Genomic DNA, 26,945 nt, shown 5'->3' on the forward strand with positions numbered 1-26,945 from the left:
GAAAGGGCATTAACTGTTTGTACAGGTCCTAGCACAGTTAGCTTTTGGACTGTGGCATGGTTTCCTGGCATCAAATAAATGTCTTTTCACATTAAAACTAGTCTCTGTTCAGTGAAATAACATCCTTTGACTCTTGCTTATGGGCTGTCTTGTGTCTGGGAAGGGAGGAGATCTGTGCAGGTTTTTTTTGGTTGGTTGGTTTGTTTTTCACTCTAGTGTGTTCCTCAGTGAGAATCATAGCTTTGTGTTTGTAAGGTCACAAACTCAAAAGACCAGACAGAGAGTTCATGTCTTCACCTGGAAAGTAATAACTAAGAGCTGCAGCAAAATGTTTACCTGGTGATAAGAGGTACCCATGCTGAAAAATGAGTATCTTTAAGCTAGTCTTTGCAGTGAATACTTTGATTTTGTTAAGCATATGTGCAGCTCAAATCTACATATTCATCCAAAGCTTTTTCTCATTTGAATGTCATATTTAATTTCTCCAACCCTAATTATATTCTGCTTTAAAAAAAAGTATTTTATTCATTACCTAGAAATGCAGAGTGTCTAGCATGGAAGTGCTAAGTATTCAAAATCAAAGCCGAATATTCGAGCCAGCAGACAGAAGCATATTAAGAAATTAAATCAGTTTTAAGCCTTTTTCCTCACTCTGATCTGTCATAGAAGGAAGAAAAGCATTGATTAACATCTGACTGCATTACACAAGCCAATTGTCAGGCATTACTCCATGTTACCGAAGGACCAGAGGATTTAGCAGAAAATGCAACATCTCTGTAGGTCACTGATGGAATAAGAAAGTCGGAGCATAAAGCACAGCTCTTGGGCTGTGAATAGGCTTCCAATTGACCCTTATGCTGCAGAAGTTTGATCTTGCATTCTTCAGATTTAAGAAGAATGCAGCTAGGCTTTTTCCCTGAACAAACTTTATATTACTAAGTGAAAATATGTGAGAGCGGTGTAGGACCCTTCTGTGGGCTATGCTTGCAACTAAGTAAATATTGGCATATTGTGGTATAAAGCTGCAATAAGCTGTTGGTTTTTTTGTCACCTGGACACCTGGGGAAGAGAGGATATTTCCAAGAATAGGCAGAAGAAGGGCAGCAAGGAGGAGGAGAATAGGCATGCACTTGAGAAGAGGTTAATGGGCTAACTGCTAGAAGAGACAATACTACTCCCCTGGGAGGAGAATCAAGGCACTTGAGAAATCAAGCCATCACCATTAACATGCCATTTCCATGGTGGCTGTTGACAGTGGTGGCAATGCTGCTTGTGCTGCTGGATTGGGGGTACAGTGGTCTGGTGAGAGTGTAGGTGTCTCGTCTATCTGCACAAGGGCAATCTGGAAGGAAGTGTTCAAGGCCAGGCTGGACAGGGCTTTGAGCAACCTGGTCTAGTGGAAGTTGTCACTGCCCATGGCAGAGGGGTTGGAACTAGGTGATCTTTAAAGGTCCCTTCTAACATAAACCATTCTATGAAGGTTTGAGTGGTGACAGGACAGCTAGAAGGAATCAAAACTGTTTAGAAGAAAATATAATAAAAATACATATTAAAGCAAGCAACCCTGAACAATGTTGAGCAGAAGACAAGCTGTATTATGTAACCCTTCTGAAAATTTAATCTTGTTTGATGTTGGATTGTCTTCACATCTTTTCAAACTGGTTTGCTCAGAGGGTTGCTCTTGGGACTGCTGCCTTTGAAGCAGGGAAATAGCTGTATAGTTGCATCTACTTTTCCTTCATCTACCTGCGTTTGTTTAGTGAATTTGTCTTCCAAATATAGCACTCACTATGCACTCAGTAGTTTTTAGGGTTCTAAATTATTTGCAATGTTGCTGGGCTTTTCTTGGTTAAAACCATTTAAGTTTTATAAATCACAGTGGTGAATCACACCCATTGTCCTTCCACTCTTGTTATATTACTGCATGTTTGGTAAAGCTGTGTCAATATAGACATGATATAAGACATTACCCATGACACGCTTTTTACAGGCAGCTTTTCTTAACAAGATATAACATACAATCTCTGAGTAATGTAATTGAACATCTTAAGAGTTAAAATAAGCATGGTTGTCTTTTTCTAGATTCAGATACGCCATCTTATTTTAATGTCTGTGAGTTGTGGATTAAAGAATCTAATTATTCAATAATGAGCAGTAATGGTACATATAAACTAAGGGTCACTAGCCTATTACAGGCACCTGATGGTTCACTGATAAGCATTCAGTCATTAGATTGACCATAAAATATAGTCAATAATTGAGGTTACTCATAGTGCAGACACCTTATCAGCTTTAGGCATGGTGGGACAGCTTGTCAGTACTCTCTACTGATTGTGCTGTGACTGAGCATATGATTAGGGTATAGAAGCAGTCTGTATCTAATGAAACTGCAGGAAAGGCGTAGCAGTATTAGTGCGACCACTAAATGACTAATGTGTTTTTGTTCCAAGCCTCAGACACTTCAATTAGTTCCAATAAACGCTGATCTAGTGTAGTGGTAGGCAGAGAATTCAGATATTTTGTGTACAAGCTTTCATTAGTCAAAATTTGTAATGTTTCAGGGACAGATGAAATCTGTGTGGCTTTGAATGAAAAATGATGAAAATAATTAAGACTGTCACTGCCATTTGTACTTTTTTTTTTTTTTTAGGTTTTATTCTTGCATTTTTTAGATTTAGAATACTTTCTGAGACAAATGCCTAGTGCCTGATTTAAAAGGTGAATCTAACAGCAGCAAATTAGATGTCTACATATTCTGCTTTAAGGTCCATTCATGCAGTTCATGTATGCTTACACATATACATCTAAACTTAGAATGTGTTCCATAGCATTTTGTACCATATGGAACATTAGTCAAATAGTCTAGTTCTTGAAGGCTTTTGTAGAGATATTGATTTTACTGTGCTTCAAACTGTTGCTGAGAAAATAACCTCAGAACCTATTCTTTCATGATTTTTTTTTTCCTTGAGGATGCCTTGACTTTCATAAATTATTTAATATGGTGAAGGATGCAAAATGCCTTTTGTCTTTCTGAACTGCTGTTCAGGCTTCTCTGATGCGACCTTGGAAAGTAACCATAGAAACATGTTAAAAGCATCAACGGAAAATCAGTAGTTTGGTTTGACAGTGATGCAAATTCTGTGAAAGAGGATTATGATGTATTAGGAACACTTTAGGCATATATTACTGCTAACCTGTTAAACCTGATTTTTCCACGACTATCAGTAGTTTCAGAATTTAATGCAGGGGAAAAAAGCACAAAAAAACCCCCTTTTTTTCAAGTTGCCATGTTTAAGATGTTTCTGGCTAATCACTTCAGCCTGTCATTTTCTGTCCTGTTAAAAACAAGAATTATATTTCTGCTAAGCTTATAATGTAATTCACCAGTTCTCTGTATTTAATAGCTGTAAACTTTTGCCCTGTACCCTGCTGGGATGCACTGGTATCCTGGCTTTGTGCAGAACTGGCACAATTTAAATCTCTTTGACAGATAAAGTGGATAACTGGGTTGTGAATAAGTAGTAGTTCACCAAGTGGTGAAGAAAATGCATGACTCACTGGATCCTGGGTTAGACATTTTTATGCTGACCTGTGGTAGTTAAGCTAGTCTGTGAGGATGAAAGAGAAGTGCTTGCTATAGTTACAAGTCATCATACTAAGTTCTTGGTGGATGATAGGTCAAGGGAAGAAGAAGAGTCGCTTATTAAAACTTCCTCATTAAGCATAACCCACTCCCAAGAAATCCTGTGTTAAGGTGATGTGGGAAAATTAAATTTTAATTAATTACCTAGGATAGTGAGGTACCAGCTCTTCCCAATTAAGACTGCCTCACTGGCAGATAGATCTAAAACCTCATGCATGGGTTGTCCTTACTTCACAGTGCTGTAGCAGTATCACAGGATGTGTGGGGCTCTTCAGGAAAGTGTTGGCTTTCTGGCATTAATGCAGCTCAAAAGTGTCTGGTGCTTCAACCCTTCTTCATTAAATGCCCCACTTTCTGTTGCTGCCACTCTGCTGCTGTTGGAAGCTGTTTAGGAAGGTGGAAGAGCAATCTGCAGCTTAGGGGCAAGCTACAGATATGCAGATGAAGTGGAGCATCCAGCTGTTTTAAGGAGAGTCAGATATATAATTAGCCTTTTCCCCTTAATGAATCCATCCTCTGCTAGAGCAGTCTGGTCCCTGAAGAGTCCTCCCCAGTGCATGGTGCTGGAAAGGGGGATGCCTTTGCAGCCCCCTTTTCCTCTCTGCATGGAGTTGGAGAGAGCAAGAAAGCCCTCATGCAGATGTGTAAATGGAGATGAAGCGGGTGCCACTGAAGGGCTTGTCTCGCCTTGCTGGTGCCATGCCATGGCTGCCGGAATGCGGTTGCTGTCTGGCCCCGGAGAGTGAACGCGTAGCACAGCGCTATGTGGGGACAGGAGATGGGGCAGGGTATGCAGCATTGTGCAGTATCTTGTATCATCTGGGGGCAGTTTAAGCTTTCCTAGTTGCTGTGGCAGCATAATACTGCCTGTAATTAAGGACAAACAAAACTGTATGCTTTAGGTATATCCTGTTTCATGTTAGCCTGTAAGGAGGTTAAATTAGAAGATAAGCTTGAATTTAGTAGGCTTTGTTTTTGGAAACAGAAGTGACTCTCAGGACAGCATGTTTAAGAGCAGAACATCATTACTGGTATCGTTGCTAATACAACATCCTACATTTACACAGTGCTTTATCAGCATAGGTAAGCCAGACTTCCTGCTATGAAGAGCTCATTTGTGATGACTGTGAAACTGATGGAGCAAACAGAGATGAGACACAAAGCTGTAGTTCAGCAAAGGGAGGAAGTAAGGAAATTGGAGTAGCTGAGAAGAGAAGGCAGGTAGAATTTTGGACATTACACTGCTGAATTGGAACATGATGAAAGCATGAAAAATGTTCCAAAGACAAACAGATCTGTGATCAAGGATGGGGCTATTTAATTAGAGGTGGGAGGCACTGAATGATCAGCCAAGGTGAAGAGGATTTGAGAGAGCCTCAAAGGATATTGGCTGAGAAAGAGGTGACCAGATGAAGCAGCATTTGACATCTAGGAGTCATTGCCTTAGAAGACAAAGCTCCCATGCACAGAGCGTTAGGAATTATGGTGTGAGCCAAAGAGAGATTGTGTGAGGCATCAGTCTCAGGGAAGTGTCGGACAGAGAAGCCTCACTTGGATAACGCCGGCCACGGGCTGTGTTTGGAGTATGCTTGGCTATGCTGGGGGTGGCAAAATGAAGAAAGGAGGGAGCCTGGTGCCAGTCAGATTGGCAGGAAATATGAGGAGGAGACATTGAAAGAGGGGCCAAAAAATGGATCTGGTGATGTGGGGACCCCGTAGTGAGGTGGGAATTTCAGAGAAGATATTCTAGGTTTTTACTCCAGGTTCGTAGCAAAAGCAGAATTTGGGCATAACAAAACACTTGCAGTGTTTCCTGCTGACCACATGCCTTAAAGATCTTTATCGTGTGAGGCCACCCCTGGGGAGGGCTGATTTTTGTCAGCCCTGAGTTCCTTGATGGATAATAATACAGGAGGTCCTGGAGCACCAGAGGCAGTCCCCCCCCAGGAGATGTAGCAACTCTTTGAGCTGCTCTAGGTGGTTGGGTGCAGACTGCTGCTGAAGCAATTGGGTCTTAGATGAGCTCTATATTCTGAGGCATTCATGATGCCCAGGAGAGAGAGCAAACCAGAGTAATTTAAAACAGATGTGCTCACAGATATGTCAGAGGGGAGAATTTGTGCCTTCAGAGACACCCAGGTTTGTATAAATTTGTGGGGGTAAATGGTGGTCAATAGAAGGGGTTTTTAAACTAGGGAAAAGCCTGAAATACTTATGGATAATCTTGACTGGAGTCATGCAGATATTTCTTTGTCCTCTCTTTGATTTTCTGCTTTCCTGAACTTTAAATTTTCTCCCTTTATTTAAGGATTTTTCATAGGATAAATTTATATTTTCTCGTTCATCCATAGTTGAATGCATTTGATTATTTTGTTTTCTTGAATATATGAAATCTTGCTGTTGTCTAGCTACCAGTCTCTTTTTCCCTTTGGTTTCTTCCCTTCTTTCTACCCTTCCTAGCTTGACAAGAGGACCACTTCTGCCTCCCTCCCAGTCTGCCTGGTTTTTTGGTTCCTGAACACCAGTGCTTGCTCTGACTCCGTTATTTGGGGCTCCTCAGCTGTTTGCTGCAGTGGGAATGGAGCATTCCATAGGTAAAATGATAACGGTGGCTTTCCTGTGGGGATGTAATTTGACAGTTTGCACCTGTTTGCAACTTTATTAGTGACTTTCAGACTCTTCGAATAACATATTTAACTATTTTAGTACTTTAAGACAGACAGACTGAAGTGAAATAGTTAAATCAGACTGATAGTCAATTGGATATTTAGTTTTCATGGCTGACTTGCAGTCATGCAAGTCATACATGTTAGACTTGCAGTCTTACACTCAGCTCATGAAGTGTAGGATGTGGTCTGCAGGGCAGATGGACTTTAAAGTGACACTATCTCTATTTTGAGCTAGACTGCTTTGCTTGCTTGTGGCAAAGTAAGACATCCCACATTATCATTTATAACAAAAATGAAATGTCAAGCCAAAATAATGCGCCAGCAATATAGTTGCAGTGTTTGATCAACTGCAGGATTATTCTGAAGGTACTTTAAATTCTCTGTGAAATAGCAGTGAATTTTGGTTTTCTGTAACTTCCCTCATCCTTCCTGCTGGATGATGGAAGATATTTCTTTTGGCAGGACATTCCAAAGAACTTAGCCAGTACCTCATTCGGCATCAGTTAGTGCTACTCCTGGGGTTGCTTTCTGCTTTGCTGGGCTTTTCATGTCCTCAGTGATGGAGCTCACTTATTAAGAAGCACTGCTCTGTGGAGTTTTTACTGCAAGGAAATGATTCAGTGTAAGTTAATCAGCATAAAATGAATCTGAAAGTTATTAGTGAAGGCTGTTGGAGTCGAGGGCAAGCTTCAGAATATTCTTTGGTAATGTGTCTTGAGCAGGTCTTCAGGGGTTGCTTATTTCTGCTGAAATTTGAAGTTACCATCTTTGGGTCAGAAGTAGTCTTATCTCTGCAGTGATGGAAGGACACGGATCTGACATTTTCCTGCTAAGTGCTGTTTTAAATGGTGCTGCAATTTCAGCCTATTATATCTCTGAGTGGTATTGTTTCAGAACTGATGTCAGTTAAATCACAGGGATGCTGGGCTTTAAGAAGACCGTGTGTCCCTCCTCTGTTTAAAAGTACTCATTGTGTGGGCATACCACTTCTGTACTTGGGTGACTTCCACTGCATCATTTACTGCTGTCAGTGACCATTTAACTCACTAACAGTAGGAATAAGTAAATGCCCCCCTGAGAAGTTATTTGCTTGGCAGTATAGGTGTCAAGCCTTTGACTAAGCATCTGAAATAAAACCCAGCTGACGTGGGAATAAATTCTCTGTGGATTTTCTAGATATGCACTAAAATATGGAACTGAGGGAGCTGGAGGTGATGAGAAAGGTATGTTTGTGGGGGTAGTGTGCTGGAGCAGAGGAAGGTAACCTGAAAACTAGAGCTTTTATGGTAAAGGAGGCTTTACAGTCAAAGATGCTAACTTACATTCAGACTGTTGTATGTGATCAGGAATGTGAAAATACTGAATTTTCGCCTTGTTCAGTCCTTCTCTTTCCTGTCTGGTATTTGCCTTAATCTAGCGCTTCAGATGAAACCTTGTTAGCCATGTCGTGTGTTTTATCTCTCATCCTTTCCACTTGTAGACGTGCCTGTTTCTTCCCTGGAGCAGCCTGGATGAGCAGAATGCTTTTGCTTTTCATACCAGGTTGTTTTTGATGAATAGCATGGAGTGTAATATCTTTTGTAACAAAAATTATTTATTGCCTAGTAAGTCTTTTTGATATTGGCTTCTTTCTGTATACCAGGAGCTGATATTACAGGGCAATTTTTTATATGATTTATCTAAGTAATTACTGTGATAATGAAGGGCTAGTTAGCACCATTGTTTATGTTTCATTATTGTAGTTTTAAAAATGTCTTTATTGCTTTTTCTTGATAGAATTCAAATGAGACTAGAATTTTATTTTGCAAAGCCTGACTAACGACTCTGTCTTGCTGGCAAGTAAGTCCAACTTTTTTGCCTAGGAAGTGTGCTTAGGTTGATGTGGTTCGGCCTGCTTTAGCTCAGTTCATGAAACAGTGGTGAAATATTGCGGGCATTCAGGTAGCTATATTTTCAATACATAGCTTTCTATACAGTATGCAGACTGGGAACTGACATATTTCTACATTAGGTGCTGACAGTCTTGCTTACATAAAGATTAACCTACACAGGTTTTCAGCAGTTTGTCATATGGTACAACTGTAAACAGCAAGTATGGAAGTACAGCAATATGTTCATCTGCTCTTGCTTTGTTTAACATCATTAGTGAACAGAACTGGAAATGGTATGTGGCAGGCTGCAGTGACTAGCTGTTATTCTGATGTATATATAAGTCAGTCAGTTCCAGAATCCTAGTCCTGGCTGCTGAAGCAATGCTCTTTGGCCAGAAGTGTCTCTTGAATCTGTAAATTAAAGGGACTATAGAGCTGATATCACTCATGACAATTTTGCAGCAGCAGCCTCAGAAACTGCAGGTTTGGGAGAGCAGAAAAAGTGGTTGGAGTGTTAAGAGTCAGCATTTGTGAAGATCTGCCCTTTGGTGTATCTTAAACCTGAGGAAAAATTATGGAGAAGAGCTGTGAAAATTCTTTTTTGGATTCCTGTATGCAAATCACTTGAATGCTTGAAGATGGGCTTGGTTGTTTTCTTCTGTCTAAATGAGTAGCTGAGCTCTTGGGTCTGCACAGCATGAGGAAACTCTTCTGATGTCAGGGGTACCCTGCAGGTTTGCTTTAACTTGTCATCTTCCAGAGGTCTTTTTGATCTTATTCCAAAGTGGCTTTCCCTGGTCTTTCTATACAGTGCCTGAATTCAAGTGAGTCTCAATTGTTGCTCACTGATGCACAAAGCCTTGATTCCATACTTTACAAATAGAGCAGGGGGAGAGCAACAAGGATGGTCAGAAATCAAGGAAACTTGACCTGTAGGGAAAGACTGAGACTTTTTAATTTGTAAAAGAGAAGATTGGGGGGTGGTAGTGGTCTTCATAAAGGTAAGCGCTGCTGCAAGAGAAGGAAATAAGCTCCTCTGCATGTCTGCTGGGGTGGTGGTGGTAAAATAAGGAACATGAATTCCAGCAAATCAGATTCATAGTTTTTTTAGAGACATGAGGTGTGAATTTTCTAACGGTAAGACACGTTAAACACTGGAATTGATTGCCTCAGGAGGCTGTGGACTATTTTCACTGGAGGTTTCTAAGAACAAGTTGGAGAAATTGTATATTGGAATATATTAGGTAAAGTTCATTCTACCAGGGAGTGTTGGAAAAGTGAAGGTAACCTCTTAAAATCCCTTCTGGACCTGTCTTCTCTGATCAGCTGTGAGCAGATGATGTTCCTAACATGTCAATATAGCTGATTTTTATTTCTACCTTGCTGATTTTAATAAGGGATAGTAAGAGAAAATTAAGAGGTCACTCAAAAAGGCTGAAATTCAAGCCTGAATTATAGGATTATGATATATACAGGAGACAAGGCATGAACTTAATCTCATATTGGGGGTACTTTCATAATGTTGGCTTGGTAATATCAGCACAATATTAGTTGTGCTTTGACATTTTGGAATGTTTCAGAATAATGGTTTTCTACTGAGTCTTTATTACCATCATCCATTTAAAAATGCCATTGTTCAAGGCTGTGCATTGTGATCCAGATGAACTAATTATTTATTGAGGAAGTTGAACCACTGAAATAAGGAACATTGTTTGTTCTTCCTGGTAGTGCTTCTTAACAGCATTGCTGGGACAGCTAAGCAAACAAAGGTTTGGTGCTGTGCTTGTGTAATGGTACTAATGTGAAGAAATCTTTTTATCCTCCTGGATACATATATACATCACAAAAACCTAGTAAGCTTGTTCTAGGGGAACAAGAACCTCAAAATCTAACATACGCTTTGTGACTCCTTGGATGAAATTTACTGTAGAAATACAGATGGTGCCTGTCCTTTCCAAACCTTCATGACAGATACAGACATTGCCAATTTTCTCTTTAAAAATGTCTCTTTCTGAACCAGATTTTGTTTTCCAGATAGAATACTAGCTAGTGGGAATGGATACCTTGTTTATTGTTAAGTTCGCTTGGAGTTTTGGGTAGCAACTGCACTGTTTCATTTGTACTATCCTTCTGACTTTAGAACTACAAATCAAACAGTGACAGTGATAATTAAAATAATAATGTCAACCAGGTTTATTCCATGAGTTGCAGAAGGTTTGGGACAGAGTGCTGGAGGTTGTATTGTAGGACATCTGTCTGTTTCTTGTTTGTATTGACGAGTAACTAAGAAACAATAACTGGAACTGCAGATACAATGACAGACTGTGACTTTCCCGCTGCTTCCTTTGGAGCTGGTTTGCAGTGGGAAAGTCTTGGGCTATTGGTTATGTGGCAGGGGAGTGCTGCCTTGTTGGACTTGGAACTGGGAACGTTTGGACAAGTCTTACTTTAGAGTAAACCAATTCCCAACATAAACCTGCGTCCAGAATTTTTCAAGCTCTGCAGAGGGTTCAGAATCAGGGTAAAAATTGCTCCCGTGAATCCTGTCAAGGTCAAAACGAAACTCTTGAGTAACCGTACCCTTGTGTAAACTCCAAAGTTTAGAATATTTAAGGCTTGGCCTGTACACTTCTTGACCCTTTCAGTGAAGCCCTTAAACAATCTCACAGTATGAATGATAACAGTGATCTTGGAAAGACAAGGCTGGCTAATAACACTAAAACTGTAAATATGTAATGAGTCGTGCTGAAATGAATGTGCAGAAGTTCTATTATTTTTGCTAGTGAAGCCTAATAATGGGGAGCAGAACTCCCAGTTTCTACTTCCAACTTGTGGTGGTTTGTCCATAAACCCACTATGTCAATGAAATCCTTTATCTATTGCAGTTGACCCATTTGTAGTATGTATCCCAGAGTATATTTCATATTACTTCTCCTTCCAAAGCTTAATAAATTCCACAAAGTGTTAAGCAAAATTTTTTGATTTTGCATAACTATAAAAGTTTCAAATTTAGTTCTTTTTCGTGGAGAAATTATGCCCACAAGGAACACTGTTCTCTAGGGATTTAAATTATGCTGTTTACTTTCACAGCTATAATGTGCAGAACGTGTGCAGTGACTATGTAGGCAGAATTTCACATTAAAAATTGTATGGTTCTTTAAATGGGCAGGCTTTGTAGCTACTGTTGTTACACAGTCTTATTCCCTAGATGCTGAGCATTATGTAATTGATCTGGCCATGGTTTTCCTCACTGGTCTCATCCATGCATGGCAGAAAACCTAGTAATCTGTAAATTGTGTGGGGGAAAGAACAGGTTAGAGACTGTCCCTTGTCATTTAATATTTAAGTGCCCCTGCATGTGCCATTTATTAGTTTTAGTTTCCACCGTGACACCTAGCTAAGAGAAAAGAATTCTCCAGAGCATCTTAAAAGACATATTCTATTAAAGATGGAAAGAGTTAGCCAAAACGCAGACAGTAGATATCACAGCCGGAGGTAAAAATAATATACATCAGTGTGTCTTATGCTTTAATGGGAAGAGAGGCTTAAGTGTGTGTAGCTTATTTTCCCTTGCAAGAATATATTGTGGAAAAGTGCTGTAGAAAAGTGGTGGAGGTTGAATGGGGAAAACAAAGGTAGGTGGAAAGCATACATCTGTGTCAAAGCTAAGACAAAATGCTTGGAAAATGCCCAGAAAAACAAATGACTGTAACACTTAAGTTTGCACAGTATTCTCTGCAGGTCATAATTTTCCCTGTGAGGAAACAGAAGTTGATACTGGAGAAGGTCAGACAGCTCACTGTAGTGCTGAAGATGGATGTGAAGGCTTCCTGTGCAAGATTAAATTTGAGAAAAAGAAGTAAATCTTTTTTAGAAAATAGGCATGGCACCCAGTTAGGCTCCTACAGAAAGTGATATGGTATAAGCCCGACTTTAGTCTTTCTGGTGCTAGGCAAAAAGGGCCCAGTTTATAACAGCTCTGCCCTCTGTCTTCATGGCACAAATTCCCCCTGAGAAAAGGTATGCTGAAGAAAAAAAAGAGAACTGGAAACATAGCTGTAAATTCAGTAATGGGTTGATGGATAAGGACTGCAGAAAATTCAGCTCTCTGGAGTGTCTCAGAAATGGCTTCCTTTAAGGACATAAATTTTACTGAAGTAAGGAGTTCAGTGAAGTTGGATTTTGTTTAATTTAATTGGGCTCCTGTCCAAAACAGCTTGGCCTGTATTTTGGCCTGATGAATACTTGGCTGCGATGCCTCCAAAATATATTGTTGGTGCTGCAAGAAGTGCATAAGGATTGAGGAGCCCAAGCAAAATGTATGAAGGCTTCTGCTCAGATGGATTTTATAGTAAAGAACTGACTGTACTTTTTATAGAGGTTGAGGATGACAATTACTTGAATTCATATTTAGAGACTACAGTTCGATAATGATGTTTTGATTTGCCTAAATTGTCCTATTCTTTCCATTAAGTTCATTAAATTTTCCCTTTTAGGAAAAAAAAAATCAAAACAATAAACAAAACCAAACCGAAGAAGCTGTTTGATACTGCTGTACAAGATGTCTGAGATGTTCCAACTCTAGAAACAACCTCATTTTAATATTGCGCAAAGTAATTCTTGCATTCAAACACAGAGAGATTGTAATTAAGCTTTGTGCACTGCTACCTGAGAAGAGATGCTTTTTAAATGTGAACCACTCACATCATTATTAGAGCAGTTGGCCTGTTGCCCGTCAAAGCACTGATTATTTTCTACAACAGCTACTCCAGTTCCTATCTTTTTCAGTTTCCTGTTATCTTGTATGGACATCAGCAATTCCTTTGCCAAATTTCTTTGTAAAATCGTGGCACTCCAGACTCATAGGAAGAGGATTTATCAGCACTGTAGTGGTTAATTGCTTTAGTTAGCATATGGCACTGTCCTTTGAACAGTGGAGATGCAGAAAGTGTGTGAATACTGTTGGAAGTGAATCACTTTGAAAGTTGTTCTGTCTTGGTGGGGAAGTTGAGAGAACTAGTAATGGATTTGGTATCTTAGGTCTGCTTTTTTAAATGGTCCAAAACTGTGTTACTGAGCCGTTTTGAGAGATACTTTATAAAGGCTGAATTTTCTGTTTATTTGTTTATATGCTTTCCTTAGCTTGGCCCTTTTGGATGCATGTACTCACTGAGTGTTAGTGCTTAGTTAGGTGCTTAGATACACAATTCCTGAATAAATATGTCCTTTGTATTTAATTCTCTTCTACATGTTTCCCAGAGGATCTCCTTCAGCCAGATCTGTTAAGAAATAATTATTTCCTCAGGATTTAATGTATATCTTGATTGCACTTTAAAGACATTCTCTTGAGGAGTTTTTATGTTTTTATCATTTCAACAGGGAATCATAGCATGTAAACAAAAGTAAACATTATCTTTCATATTAATTAACAAGATGATTAAATAATAGCCACAATTGTTAATTGGTACTTGGAGGTAGAGGGTAATGACTGTCTTGAGTTCCACAATGAAAGTAGCAACAGGTCCATATTGTTTTCTGCATAATAAAGCTGTATGTAATCTAGGAGGCATTACGGTTTTAATGTGCAGCTGCAACCATAGAGAAGTTGCGCAACTGTTTGCCTGGTGTCCTATTTCAGGCATATGCTTTCATACTGAATGAGGTATTAGCAATAGGATTTGAGATTTAGGCAGTTAAATCAGTTCTCATTGCCACCAAAACCCCGAGGTTCTTTATAAAGCCATGCTTGCAATGTTTTGCTTCACTGTGGGGCACATTTCCTGCTGGTTTCAGGATGCAGTATAAGTCAAAAGTTGCTTCTTTCCTCAGAGGCAAAAATCCAACTTGTCCTTCACAAGGCAGTGGCTTCTCTCTCCCTCTGAGTTTGGAACTAAAGCCTCATTTTTTTTTTTTTATCACATGAATCTTTGTCTTTTTCTAAATACTGCAGTGTTTATAGAGGGAGAAAGAAGCATGTAGGAGGTCTACCTCTCTAGAAGTTGAAAAAGTAAAAATGTCCAGGAGTTTAACACACAAGTTTGGGAATATAGAGCATAGGACTGGGAATTTTGGAGATCTGTATTGAGGGTGCTGCTCCTTGTTCTGGGTGTTGAATCTTGACCCAAGTGACTAGTTTTGCTTCTCAAATGCAACCAGTTTATTGTACTGTAACTCTTTTGAATTCAGTAGTGCTGCTGGAAGAAACTCTACAGCTCTCCAACTCTCAGTGTTCATTTTTGTTTCTAACCTATTGCGAATATAAGTAAAAGAAGAGTTGTCTTCTCTGATCAGCTTTCTAAGCTGACTCAGCCTGAGGCAAGATTAGATTTACCCTGAATTAGGTATGACAGCAAAGCACTGCCTTAGTTTCTCCATATGTCTGTTGCTAGTGCCAGTTTGATCTCACTGAAAAGTCTTTGGAGGTCCTGGGCTAAAAGGCCTGATGAAAATATAAAGTAGCCATTGTATAAAGAGACTTTTTGTCATCATGTATTTATAAATTTGTCCAAAAGGGCAAGCCTATATGTTGCAAGCATGGACCAGAATAGTGATTTGTCCCCAGAAGACCTGTTGGTATCAGTAGCATGGTCTCAGGTTGCCCACAGATGCTGGCACCGTAACACTACATTTTGCTGATTTAACAGTCATTCAAAGTAATATTAAAAAATAGCATGTAAGTAGATGCTTTTATGGTATATATCTGAGGGTGAGCTACCTACAGATAGGATCAGGATCAGGTCACACCAAATTATTCATGTGGCAAAGCTCTTCTTGGATTTGACAAAGCTGAGATTTCACCCTCACTATCACCATCAGCTGCCCATTATGTGCTCACTAACAAATATATTTGTTCTACTTAACTCTGCAGGGTGATTTATTTATTTTTTTTCGTATGTGGATTGTGATGTAGAGTCAAGTTTCTCTTTTTGTTTCTTGCTATGCTGTTTGGTGTTGCTGATGGGGAATAGCAGAAAACCTGATTATGTTCCTGTTCTTATTAACAAGGAAGAATGTTATAATTTTAATTTTGTGTTTTTAATTTTTCCTCCTTCATCTTTTATGTTTTGAAATTGTGCATTTCAAAAGCAGCATCATTATCATTCAGAACATTAAAGCATGTCTTTTTAATAGCTTTCGCTTTTAATGTGAAAGAATGGAATTGAGGAGGAAAAACCAATCTGTCTTGAAGGAAATTCTCTGTTTCTAATGATTTTCAGTGTGGCCAACAAGAGAGGATCTTCAGCTCAGCTGACTTGGAGTGTTATCCTCTGCCTTGAGTAACTTGTAGAGTACAAAGAACCACTTTCCTAATGTTATTGCCAGCAAAGTCCCTCTGGTTCTGCCAGTGGCAAGGGGGTTATTTCAGCTTTTTATTATGTCAGTGAGATTTTAGCATTTTAGGATTCAGCTGCCAAGCTGTTGGGGAAAGAGGAGAAAGTTAGATTATAATCGAGACTCTGCTGGGGGAGAAATTAACTGAATATTTTGCCAGTAATTTTTCTACCCGTATTTTCTTCTATTAGTCTCCTGATGGTTTGTCCTTATGAAATCAGATGGGAATGCAATGACTTGATTTGTTAAGCAGGTAGCGATGGCAATGAGTATCTGTTTTTCTGGTCCAGGTTCCCATTAACACCTAGTAACATTGTCCTTTCTTGCTATTACTTTTATACAGAGCAGCACAGAAGCTTAACCTGTCTTCGAAGAGAAAGAAATACCATCCGCCCCTGCCTCACACACATGACTTCTCTATTTATGCTACTAACTTTAGTGGCATCCTGCAGCTCTGTCCTCCCCCAGCACCACCATGCCTTCTGAGAGCTGTGTCCAAAATCAAGGACAACCCTGGCATTGGAAAGGTAACTTTGGATTTCAATTTTTAAAAGTAGCTTTCTAGCTGAATTTTAACAGGGCTGGAAGCTTTCAGCCTAGAACAGGGTTGGATAGGCTTGAGGGAAGGACCTTGGGATAGAGAGATAGCTACATCCATTTGATTGTGCCTGAGAGCTGTTATCTCTTTTTGACTTTGGAAAGAGTTGACAGGCTCAGAGCAGATTCAGTGCTAGAGTGCTGGCTTCCTTGAAGCCAGTTAACATCTCTGACAACATTGGCAAAGGTTGTTTTGTCCTTCCATCTGTTAAAGTCAGAGACAAATTCTCCTTTGAAATCATTGATTCAGAACCAATGCACATACAGACTTTACCTTTGTCAGAAATACTCTGCATTGCCAGCAAAGCTCAGCCACTAGTGCTGTCTGTCTGCTGAGGTTAAGGAGATATGCTGAGGAGCCTTTGCTTCCCTTTGCTTCACATGTTATTGTAAAGCAGGAGCATGGAAATGAAGTAGCAGGATAGAAATAGATGTCTCTCCAACTTAGGAAATACAGCAGCTTTCAAATTGTAAAATTTGTGCTAATTTTACTTAAAATTAATTAAAATACAATCTAACTATTTAGAGCTTTATTCATGCTTCTGTTTAATCACTTGCCCAGCTGAGCCTGAATACTTATTTACATAGATTACAAGAGATTAGTATTTGAAGATAGAATCAAAGTATGTAATGCGCATAGGAGACCTAAAACATGCATATTGAGTAACCATAAAAATTGGCATTAATGTAAAGAGATTGTCAGCCTAAATACCTATAGCTGGCACTGTTGCTTACAGAGAATATTGTATATTTCTTAAGTCAGTGAGCTTGTGCTAAATGGAAAACAAAGGAGTAACTGGGGCTACTTTAAACAGATGAAAGCTCGCAGATGAAAGCTCACAGATGAAAATGTGGGTTTTTCTGTTTTTGAAGCATGTTAGAAAAGAGGATGTAGTATTAAATGGTGGAATAAAGCAAACCTGGCACAGTAATTTAGAGATTCCCAGGTGGAGGAAGACTTGCTACAAGATTCCTGGGTGGAAGAGCCTTTCTGTGTGTGTGTGTTTCAAAGAATCCATTTGTTGTGCCTCCTCTTCTCTATGGGGATTAGCATTTGGCCATGACACCAGGAATAATAGGGAGCATGACATTTCTAAGGCTCTTTGCCTTAGGAAGACCTTTAAAGCATGCTTGTATCTCCTTGTGCCTGCAGCGCAATAGAACTGTCTTTGCACCTCATTGCACTGTGTGCCTGCAGCTATCTGTAGCCAAAAGACTTCAGCCTTTTTCCTACACTTTGAGGATGGTTGGTGGAGCTTATCAGCATGACTTGTGCCTCTTGGAAAGCTCTGGTTTATCTTTTGTCTTCAAACAGATCAACATCTAATAAAGATCAAACTGCATGATCCTAGGTGACAGGAGATTATATGACTGGGGCTGTGTGGTCTACCTACTTTCTTCATCAGTGAGCACAGCAAAGGCCTTTCAAAGGAAGAGCTCTAGCCAAAATCGCAAGGGGCATGGCAAGACCTTGAGCAGCTATGCTGCTCAGCTGTGTAAGCTTCTCCTCCAACATATGGGATACATATGTAGCATGCTGGCGATGTGGTATTTCTCTCCTGCCTCACATACTACTCCAAGGATTTCCAGACTTTTTCAGTCAACAAGTTGTTGTTGACCATTAAATGTCTCTGTTGTTTAGCTCTCAGCTGAAAACATTACTGAAGATACTGTTTGTTTGAGCCCAGAGTCCTAACTGTGTCCTTCTCACCCTGTACTTGTTGACCACAACTTGGAAGAATCCTGTGCTGGTCTGGAGAGGTTAAGAGCTTTCTGTGAATTATATCATCCCTCTAGTTCTTGAATTAAGATCTAGAACCATCCAAATGGTGATGGTGTGTGCTAGCTACTAGTTTTGATGCTCCTGAAAAAAGAAAAATAACAGGGCATCTTCACTGACCCACAGTTTAAAATGTGGTACTTATTAAATGTCTGTCTTACCCCATTCCTCTTTTGCAACCTCCAGCAATTTAGCTTCTTTTAAAAATTGTAAGTCAGCAGAAATGAAATCTCATGTATTTTTATTCTTAGAACTTGTGGTCAGAGGAAAAATGTCAGTGCTATATAGGTGTTCTTTTGGTACTAAACACTCACTGATCTGAGCAATGCCAAGTAGCTTCTGGTAGCATTTAGCCCGCTGTGCAGTAACTTCTCCATTATAATTTCTTCTTCGCCAGCTTCTGCTGATCAAGATTTAGGAAGCTATTATCTGATTATGAGGATGTTAGGAATAAAGTAATTGCCTTTCGTCCTCACAGCTTTAAGTACTGTAGCAACTGAAAGAATGATCAGCAAACACTGACAGATGTGCTGAGGTCCTCTGCTAACTTTAGTCCCTCCTCTTCTAACACCTATTTACCTTACATTCCTCCTGGTTATCTTTTCCTCTGCTTTTTCTTGCAGCCTGTCCAATAGTAAGTATGAGATACACATAGAGGACAGAATCGGTGATGGATTCTGGAGTCACTTTTTCTTACTGCATCTGTGGCTGGTGCTGTCATTGGTTTGTGTGGTCATTCCTGGGCCAGTGGTATTTCTTGCCCTGTTATTACTGTGTGGTTACAGTGGGTTAAGCAGCTGGTGGGGCAGCTTTTTCCTCCCTCACCTCCTGGCTCGCTTATGATGTGGAGGACTTGTTCTTTGCTGGTTTCTGCTGTACAAGTAAGAATTTAGCAGTGCTCAATTCCCATATAACTTCGCTTTACTAAGCTGAGAATGACCCATTGAGAACCAGCTCTTATTCTCAACAGAGGGTGATTTCTCTGGGTACAGATAGTTTAGAAAGCTTTAAATGATTTGAAAATCTGCTGAAAGCTTGAAACAAAGTACATGTTGAAACATTTCAATATGACTGGCTTTCTGTATTTCCCCTGCAATGGTAATTCTTAACGTTTTTTCCCCCCCACTGATGCTTAAGGTTGTCTTCTAATTGGTATTCAATACATTGAAAGATTCCAGAGGGAATCTGGAATTACAGTGTCTTAAGACTGACTTTCAGACCAGACAACAAGGCAAAGTGGTTGAAACAATAATAAAGATAGAAATTAACCTGCAGGGATTAATGTGATATAGTAAGGATCAGTTGATGAAGCTTTTACAGGTGGAACATGAAGGGTTAGCGTTCTGTGGAAGAGTCAGCGAGCATTTTACTAGGGTCGGTCTGGTTGATAGAATGTATTTGGATTTTGAATAATCTTTTGACAAATGCCCTGACCTAGGTTTCTCAAAAATCCCTAAGATGTCATGTATTCCCTAATGGTTTAATAACTGGTAGGAAACATGAGGGCAGATTTCATACTGGAGCAAAGTTACCAGTGGTGTCATATGGAGGTCCATGCTGTTCTGTGTCTTCCTAAATGGTTTGAAAGCTGTGTATTCAAAGCAGCCAAAGCTAAAACTGACTATGAATACTTGGAAAAAAAGATGTCATGACACTGAAATTATTGGTTGAATAAAGAGGCAGATGAACTTTCATATTGATTAACACAAGGTAATGCACATAAGAAAAGGAGCTCTATGCAGGCACGAAAGATAAGCTGTAAGGAAATCAGGCATGACCGTAACCCATTTTACCAGTCATTGTGGAAGCTACAGCATTAGGTTTGTTATCATGAGTCTGAGCTTCTGAAGAAATGCTTTAACGACTCTTTAGGAGGCAAGAGGATTAAGCATCTTTAGTTTTAGGGAGTCTCTGACAGTATGTGGTATAAATACATGTTCCTTTTCAGGCTCATAATGCTTACATAACAGTCACTAATTGGTGGGTTTTTTCTTTACTGGCCTTCTTCCTTGAGGTAATATGTTTAATAGAGGTTGGTAACAACCAGAGAAATGTAAAGATTTTCTCTTCTCCCCCATATATTTATCTCTAAATTACCTCATCAGAGGGGAGCTATTGCTGTGGCTCAGTGAGGGAAGGGCTGCATTCCAAGACCCCAGCATGCAGAAGCAGCAGCAGTGTGTGTTTTGCTACTGGTACAGACCTGGACCCAGTAAGCCTAAACCTTTAGAAAAAAGACTTCACCAAACAAATTAACATCTGTGTATGAATTTTTACCTTCCTTATTTGATATGCACTGTAAGAGTTGCCTTCCCATGACTATTGGTTTATTCCATCAGAAAAACTTGCTTTGACCAAAACAGCAGTTCAATGGAGAGCTTCTCTATGCATTAAGTCCTTTTCATTGGTTTCTATGTTAAACACATGTTAAGAGTTATTTTGAGTTGGGTGAAGGGACAGTTGAATCTGAGGAACTGATTGAATTGAGCATAGGCAGCATCAGGACTATGTGGGGTGTTTCTATGGTGCTTAGAATTGTACAGGTCCCATCACTGGCTGTGAGACCTTTTCTTGGACTTAGGAAACTTTTGAACTTGGGAAACTTATGAACTTTTCTGGGACATTTGGGGAAGGGAAGGGACTTAAATTCTTGCTTTTTGTAAGCTGTGTGGCTGTAGCAAAGGCAGTAAGTGTGCATTGTGAGAACTGCTGGAGGAGACAGGAATGTGAAAAGATTGTGATGGTGAGTTCTTGCACTTGAACTCAGTTATTGATTATTTGAGCTCAAGATCTAAAATTGTCCTTTAACTCACATTATCATCTCCATGTATATCATACTGTGGTGAATTTGCTATATAACTTTATGGTTGAATAAATTTGTTGTTAGAGACTTACTAAAGCGGATAGCCTGTATATATCTTTTGCAGTTTCTATGTATAGTATCTCATTGTTTCAAGTACTTTTTTGGATTTTTAATTTCTTTCACATTTCACAAATACTAATTTCACCTTACAATGATTTCAGCAGGAGGTGTGGACTTGTCCTGTGGTACAATTATTTAATTAAACCTTTTGCCTAATTTTCTTTACTAAGAGTGCAAAATGTTACACATTTTCACAGGTGCTTATAGGGTTTATTAATATTCAGGAATATGAAGAAGGTGTGTTTTGGGGTTTGTTTTTTTTTTTTTTAAATAATGGTTTAAAACTGTAGGTCTGTCTGGAACTGGTGTTTCATATAATCAACAATAATCAAACTCCCATACAAAGGAAAATCCTACTACCAGTGCAAACTGGATACCAAAAGGAATTTTGCTCACTACTGGTAAATGTTACGTAGCAAATTTCATACCTTTGTCTTGAATGTGTCAAAACCATCAGAGTCCAAATAATTTAGTTGAAGGCTTAAAAGGCAATGATCCAGTACAGTATGATTCTTGTAACCGAATAATTTTTGTGGTCTCTCTGGGTGTTATTAAATTTAATGTCAGAACAGTAGGAAAGATGTCTGAAAGCCATTTAATACTGTCACTGTTAAGAAGTTAGATTATGCTTGATTTTTGACATTAATGTGATACTTAAGGTAATTTATCATATCATGGTATTAAAAAAGACATCCTTTTTACAGTGGCTGCTTGTAGCATTCTAATTTGCTATTTTTCTTTAGCATGGTAGGAAGCCTTTTTCATGCAAAATGTTTTTTTCTGGGGTTCTATTGAGCTCATTCTTTATAACACTGCATCACTTACAACAGCAACTTTAAGTGCTTGTCTCTTCCAAGGATCCTGTCAATTTTTTATGTTAGAATGACAGCACCCTCCTATGTGATTCAATTGAAGTGAAGCATTTAAAAAGAACCTGAATTGTCAGGCGTGTTTCTTGGACAGGTATATATGTACTGGTCTCCATTTATGTGTTTTAGACATTTTCTTTCATTTATGCTTTACCATGCTATAGCTAAGGTACTGCTAATATGATTTACTGATCATGCAGGGTTTTCTGAAGTGTGCTGTGTGTCCCATTCACTGTTTCTTATGATGGTTTGATGATGGATAACAAATAGGTACTTAATTTTGTCATCTTTACTGCTGCTTGTTTCCTAATGACTAGAGTGTTATTTCTGGTGCATATCATGTATCATACTGAGTACTCTTCTATCGATATATGTAGTCCTGTATCATCCAAGGTATATATATCCCTGCCAAAATGCCTTGAATCGCTTCCACAAAAATGTGGGAAAATTAGATAAAAATATATAAATTCTTCTACTTTGTTTTCACCTTGAAAAATGAAGTAGCTTTCTTCATGTCTTCTGGGAGCAGAGATCAATTCTTCTATAATAGAGTACACTACAAAAGTGATTTTTTTTTTTTCTTTTCTTTTCCTTAGGTTCTCCCAGGGGAGCTAGATGGTCTATGCAAGCATGGCAATTTTGCATGTAAATTTGCCAGCCATTGGTAGTGGCAGTATATGAAAGGCTTCTAAGAACTACCCACAATAAACTGATTTAGCAAGGGTTATATATCTGTCAGTTACAATTAAACCCATGAAAAATATTGGCTCTGAACTAGGACTTTTGTAATTTGATTTATGCTGTAGTTGAAAAATAAGTGATTTCATTGGAAAATGGTCTTTATTCAACTGAATGTGAATTTGTTATAATTTCTTGCTGAGAAATCTTAATTCAGAATGGTGAGTGTCTAAACATAGTTATTTAATTAACCTGCTGTTATATGCCATTTTGTGAATACTGGACAAAATTAACTTCCTGGCTGCATGATGCCTGTCAAAGATGTGTGTTTCTAGGGAATATTTAGTGCCTGTTCAAGTTTGATATAATGACATTTATTGCTAAAGACCAAATTGCTTGTTCATTTAGGGATTATGATACTTCAGTAACATAGAATATGAGCAGCATTTTTAAAATGGATTCCAGTGTAGGCCCAGCACTTTGCCAAAACCCAAAGTCAGACTTTATTTTAGTAAAAAAGGCTTGAGCACATTTTTTAAAATTTTACAAGCTTTTTAATTCATTCCTTCTATTTTTTCCTTCTTTTTCTGTCTAATTTGAAACTTGACAACTATATAAGCATCACATGCTAACAAAGCATCACTGTAAACACATGAACACTGTGCTTTCATTGATTTCAAAGGAGGTACCATATGTTACAGTTATGCCTGTGCTAGCATACTTGGCTGGGTCAGGGTCTTAATTTCCTCAGCATTCAAAATGCCGTGGAGTCTAGTCATTACTTAGTGAATTAGTGGAGTCTTCTCTGTCTACATGTCTGCCCCAAGTTGAACTGTGTAGTATTTGGCACCCTTCACTCTACTGCAAGATAAATTACCAACTTTCTGAGATATATATAGTATTTTTTGAATTTGTTGTCTAAAACATGTCATAGGGGTCTGTGATAGTCTTGGGAACAGAATTAAAATCATCTGGTTGTTTAAGCGTGAGACAGTAGTCCTTCCCCTTTCTCTGATCTCAGAGTTGATAGTCCTTCCGTCTCTTTTGATTATGGAGTAGTAATCAATGTGAACCTGTCTCAGTCTCCCAGCTGTTTCTGTCTAAAACTGTGTAGGATTGTGTCATTCTCTCTGTTATCACTTGCTCTTTTCTCTACAAATTCAGCCATAGACATGATTTCTTCTGGGATGATGCATGCCTCCCTGGTCTTAGAGGAGTTTTGTGTTCACTGATGCATGGCTTTGCCAAAGCTTCACTCAATTCAGCATATCCAAAATATATGGACTGTATTAGACAAAACTTCTAGTATGCCCCTGGGCCATCAGTCTCACATTCATGTCTTGCTGTCAGAAAGTTGCTTTGAAATTTGGGTTTCAGTTTTTGATCTGCCTCTTACTATTTCCTGCTTTCTGGCACTGATGTATGCTTGATGTTCAGCACTATTTTGACCGGTCCTGAAGCTAGTCAGCTATTTTGGTTGCTGTGACTCCCCTGTCATGTTCTCCTGAGCTCCAGCTGATTCAATATGCAAGGTGTGTGTGTTTGGAAATCATGATTCCCCATGAAGGGGGCATGTAGGGCTGGCACTATTGGAGATGGTCACAGCATGGGAACAGTGACTGCCATGTGGCAATTGGGTGAAGGTCTCTCCTTGTGAGCTTAGGTGTGGAATGGGGTAGACAGTAGCAGTGGAAGAGAAGGGTCTGCATGAGGAGGAAGGGCTGGTACTAGGCAGGATGAACATCACTCACATTCTGATATATTTCAGTGTTTAAGTCAGATTTGTTAAATATGCATCTAGATTTGGTTTTCATAAAGGTGAAAGATGTCAGGAGTTAGAGTTTTGGTTCAGGGCTCAATGAAATTACTCATATTTCAGTGTACTATATGGATCTGTGATTCTATAATGTTCTCATCAGATGTTTTTAAAACTATGGAGTTTAGCCCCAGAGCCATCCACATAGCAATTGTCTTCCACACAGGGCAGTTGTTTGGGTATTTTTTTTTTAAACCTTGTTATGTTTTTCTGAAGTCTTCCCTTTTTCTCACTTAGTATTCTTCATGTGTGCATAAAACTGTGGTATGATTTTTGCTTTTATGCTTCAGCATCCATCCACTGCCTTTGCCATTACATAGCTGGAGCAAATGAATTCTAACTTGCAGATATATTACTTGATTACTATGAAGTTCTTCTCCAAGTCTTGCCAGCAAAAATTAAAATTACGCTTATTGTAGTGCTGGGTGCATGGGCCTTCTGCCGTCCATTTCTAGGACTTTTCCAAATTATGTGCTTTTTTGTTTATTTAAATTCTTTAACTTTTTAATGGCATATTAAGGATGTCTTTTCCCAAACATTTTTGATTTTAATCAGGTTTCCTTCAGCAATTCTGATGACCTCTTGGTTCTTCCAGAAACATGAATTTGGAAAGTTCAGCAGTAGGGTGTTAACCTTTGGTGTACAAAACCCACCAGATTAAAGTCAGTTAATTAATGAGGTACTTCAGAGTTCTGCATGGTTTAGACTGTCTTCAGGCACTGAGAAAAATGTTAATGATGTGAAAGTATTGGGATGTTTGTGTTTCTTTTATTTTTATTTGCAGAACTTGAACTCAAATGCAAATCTATCTTCTTTTTCTATCAACATCCTAATTGAAATGGAGCCTTTATGCAATATTCAGTGTCTGCATGAAAGCCTATGTACAAATCCTTGTATTCTTGATAATGATAAACTTCCACTTGTAATTCTTTTTCTTACTCTGCATCTTTCTGTGACATTAAATAAGAAATATACAAAGGGGGGGGGGGAAGGATTTACTAAAAATTCCCAGTTCTAACAGGAAGGGTCACCCCATCACAGGATGGATGTGTCACTTTAACTGTCCTTAAGGCATCTAAACGTGGTCACGACAGAGGTTCCCTGAGCCTGAGATGACTTTTCTGGAATCACCAAATATGTACTGTCTTCGGGTTTTTTTGTGCCCCTTCTTCCTTCTGCGCTTTCAGCTCTCTTCTCCCCTCCCCCCCCGCCCCAGTTCTTAGTCTTTCGGACCTGTCTTATTCTTCCATTTCTTCATTCATTCTCCTCTAAATTCCTTCTCTTTGCTTTGTACAAGTGTCACTAGTAGCTGGTACCACTGCAGTGGGAGCTGACTACCAGAAGCCTGGCCATATTGTTGAGTAAGTGCCCACAGAGCGTGTGATCCTGAGTGGCTCTGAAATTAATGTTATTGCACTTAGTTCTAGTAATTCATTTTCATGAGCAACTAAAAGCATTAGAGTGCAGTGCAGGTATTGCTGTGTTGCTCCCTAGTTACGGGCCAAAGTTACTTTAAGATTTACAGGTTCTCAGTTTTCTTGAATCCTCCCCTTGCTGCAAACCCTTGTATCTGGATGATTTCCTGTGCTGCATGTTGCGGTCTCTGTAGGTGAGTATGCCTTTTGTATGAGAACTAGATAAAGAGATTCAGAAGACGAGTTAAATTGATCCTTAAGGCAGGAACCGTGCTGGCTCTATAGTATGCTTTTTCTGCAGTACTCATCCCAGAAAAATACTGGGATCAGCTTCAGAGCTGAGAATATAAACCTGTCACTTAAGACTGGTCCTGAAACACTGGAGGTAAAGAAGTGTTAGAAGAATAAACAGTATAACACCAAACCTTTCTTTATATACTTAGAACCATGTGCATGCACCCAAGATCTGTCTGCACTTAGTTTTTGCTGTTGTGAAGGGATATGTTTAGGTAATCTTTGTACCTTGTGGTACTTTCATGAGATTTTCCGCTTCATTTCCAGTGAAGTCAGAGTATGGCCCAGCACTATGAATAAGTGTGACATAACGCTACGATTTCTGGTAGGCATCACTTCCAGATATGTTTAGTGGGTACAGAAACTAAGTTTCAAATCAGTGATTTTCTACTTCGCAAATCAGCTTTCATATAGAAAACACGAAAAGAGGAACTCCCTTAAGCTGCTTTTCTCTTCTGACTCCTATTTGTCTCGAAAACTGACTTCCACTGTAAAAATGAAGGTGACCCTTGAAGCCTGTTAAGTTTGGGATCTGATCTGTTAGGGGAAGCTGGTTTACTATCTTTCTGCTTCAGAGAGGTGATCTCAAAAAGCTCATTTGGCACACAAGGTTTTTCTGGGGGCAAAGACATCTTTGTGTAGCGGGAGCAGCGCTCTGATGGAGGTAACTTGCAGCTCAGGTCAGGAGCAAACCAATTTTCCTCTTATCCAAGTGCTGGCTGCTATAATCTAATAATAGGTGGAAGAGAGAACAGCCAGGCCTGTTTAGAGAAGTGCTTTGGAAACAGCATGTATTTTAAAATTCATTTTAATCAAATGACCCTGAAGTGGGTATTTGTACTTGTATATTTAGGTTTTGTTTTTTTTTTTCCTCAAGGGAGGTTATTTTTCTGAGCACCTTGGTAGCATGTCAAGGTTGAGCTAGCAGGCTAATACACAAAGCTGTCTTCATGGAGCTTTTGTGGAGAAACAGCCTTGAGTGTGTCACCTCTGATGTGCTTTGCTTTTGAAGCAGCTGTTTCATTTGAAGCAGCTGTTTCATTTATTCTAAGGTTTGC

General features: G+C 39.2%; 1 protein-coding gene across 1 annotated transcript in view; it reads left to right on the forward strand.

The window, feature by feature from the left end:
* Positions 1–26,945, forward strand: part of KIF26A (kinesin family member 26A) — a gene marked incomplete at its 3' end in the record, with an annotated part of 102,625 nt that overhangs the window by 56,180 nt on the left and 19,500 nt on the right. Inside the window, exon 5 of the mRNA XM_080618519.1 lies at positions 15,859–16,042. Within this exon, the coding sequence (XP_080474645.1) occupies positions 15,859–16,042 (184 nt within the window). The remainder of the gene's footprint in view (positions 1–15,858; positions 16,043–26,945) is intronic.

Source organism: Psittacula echo (genome assembly GCF_963264785.1).
Source record: "Psittacula echo genome assembly, chromosome: 5".
In the NCBI taxonomy this organism is placed as follows: Eukaryota; Metazoa; Chordata; class Aves; order Psittaciformes; family Psittacidae; genus Psittacula; species Psittacula echo.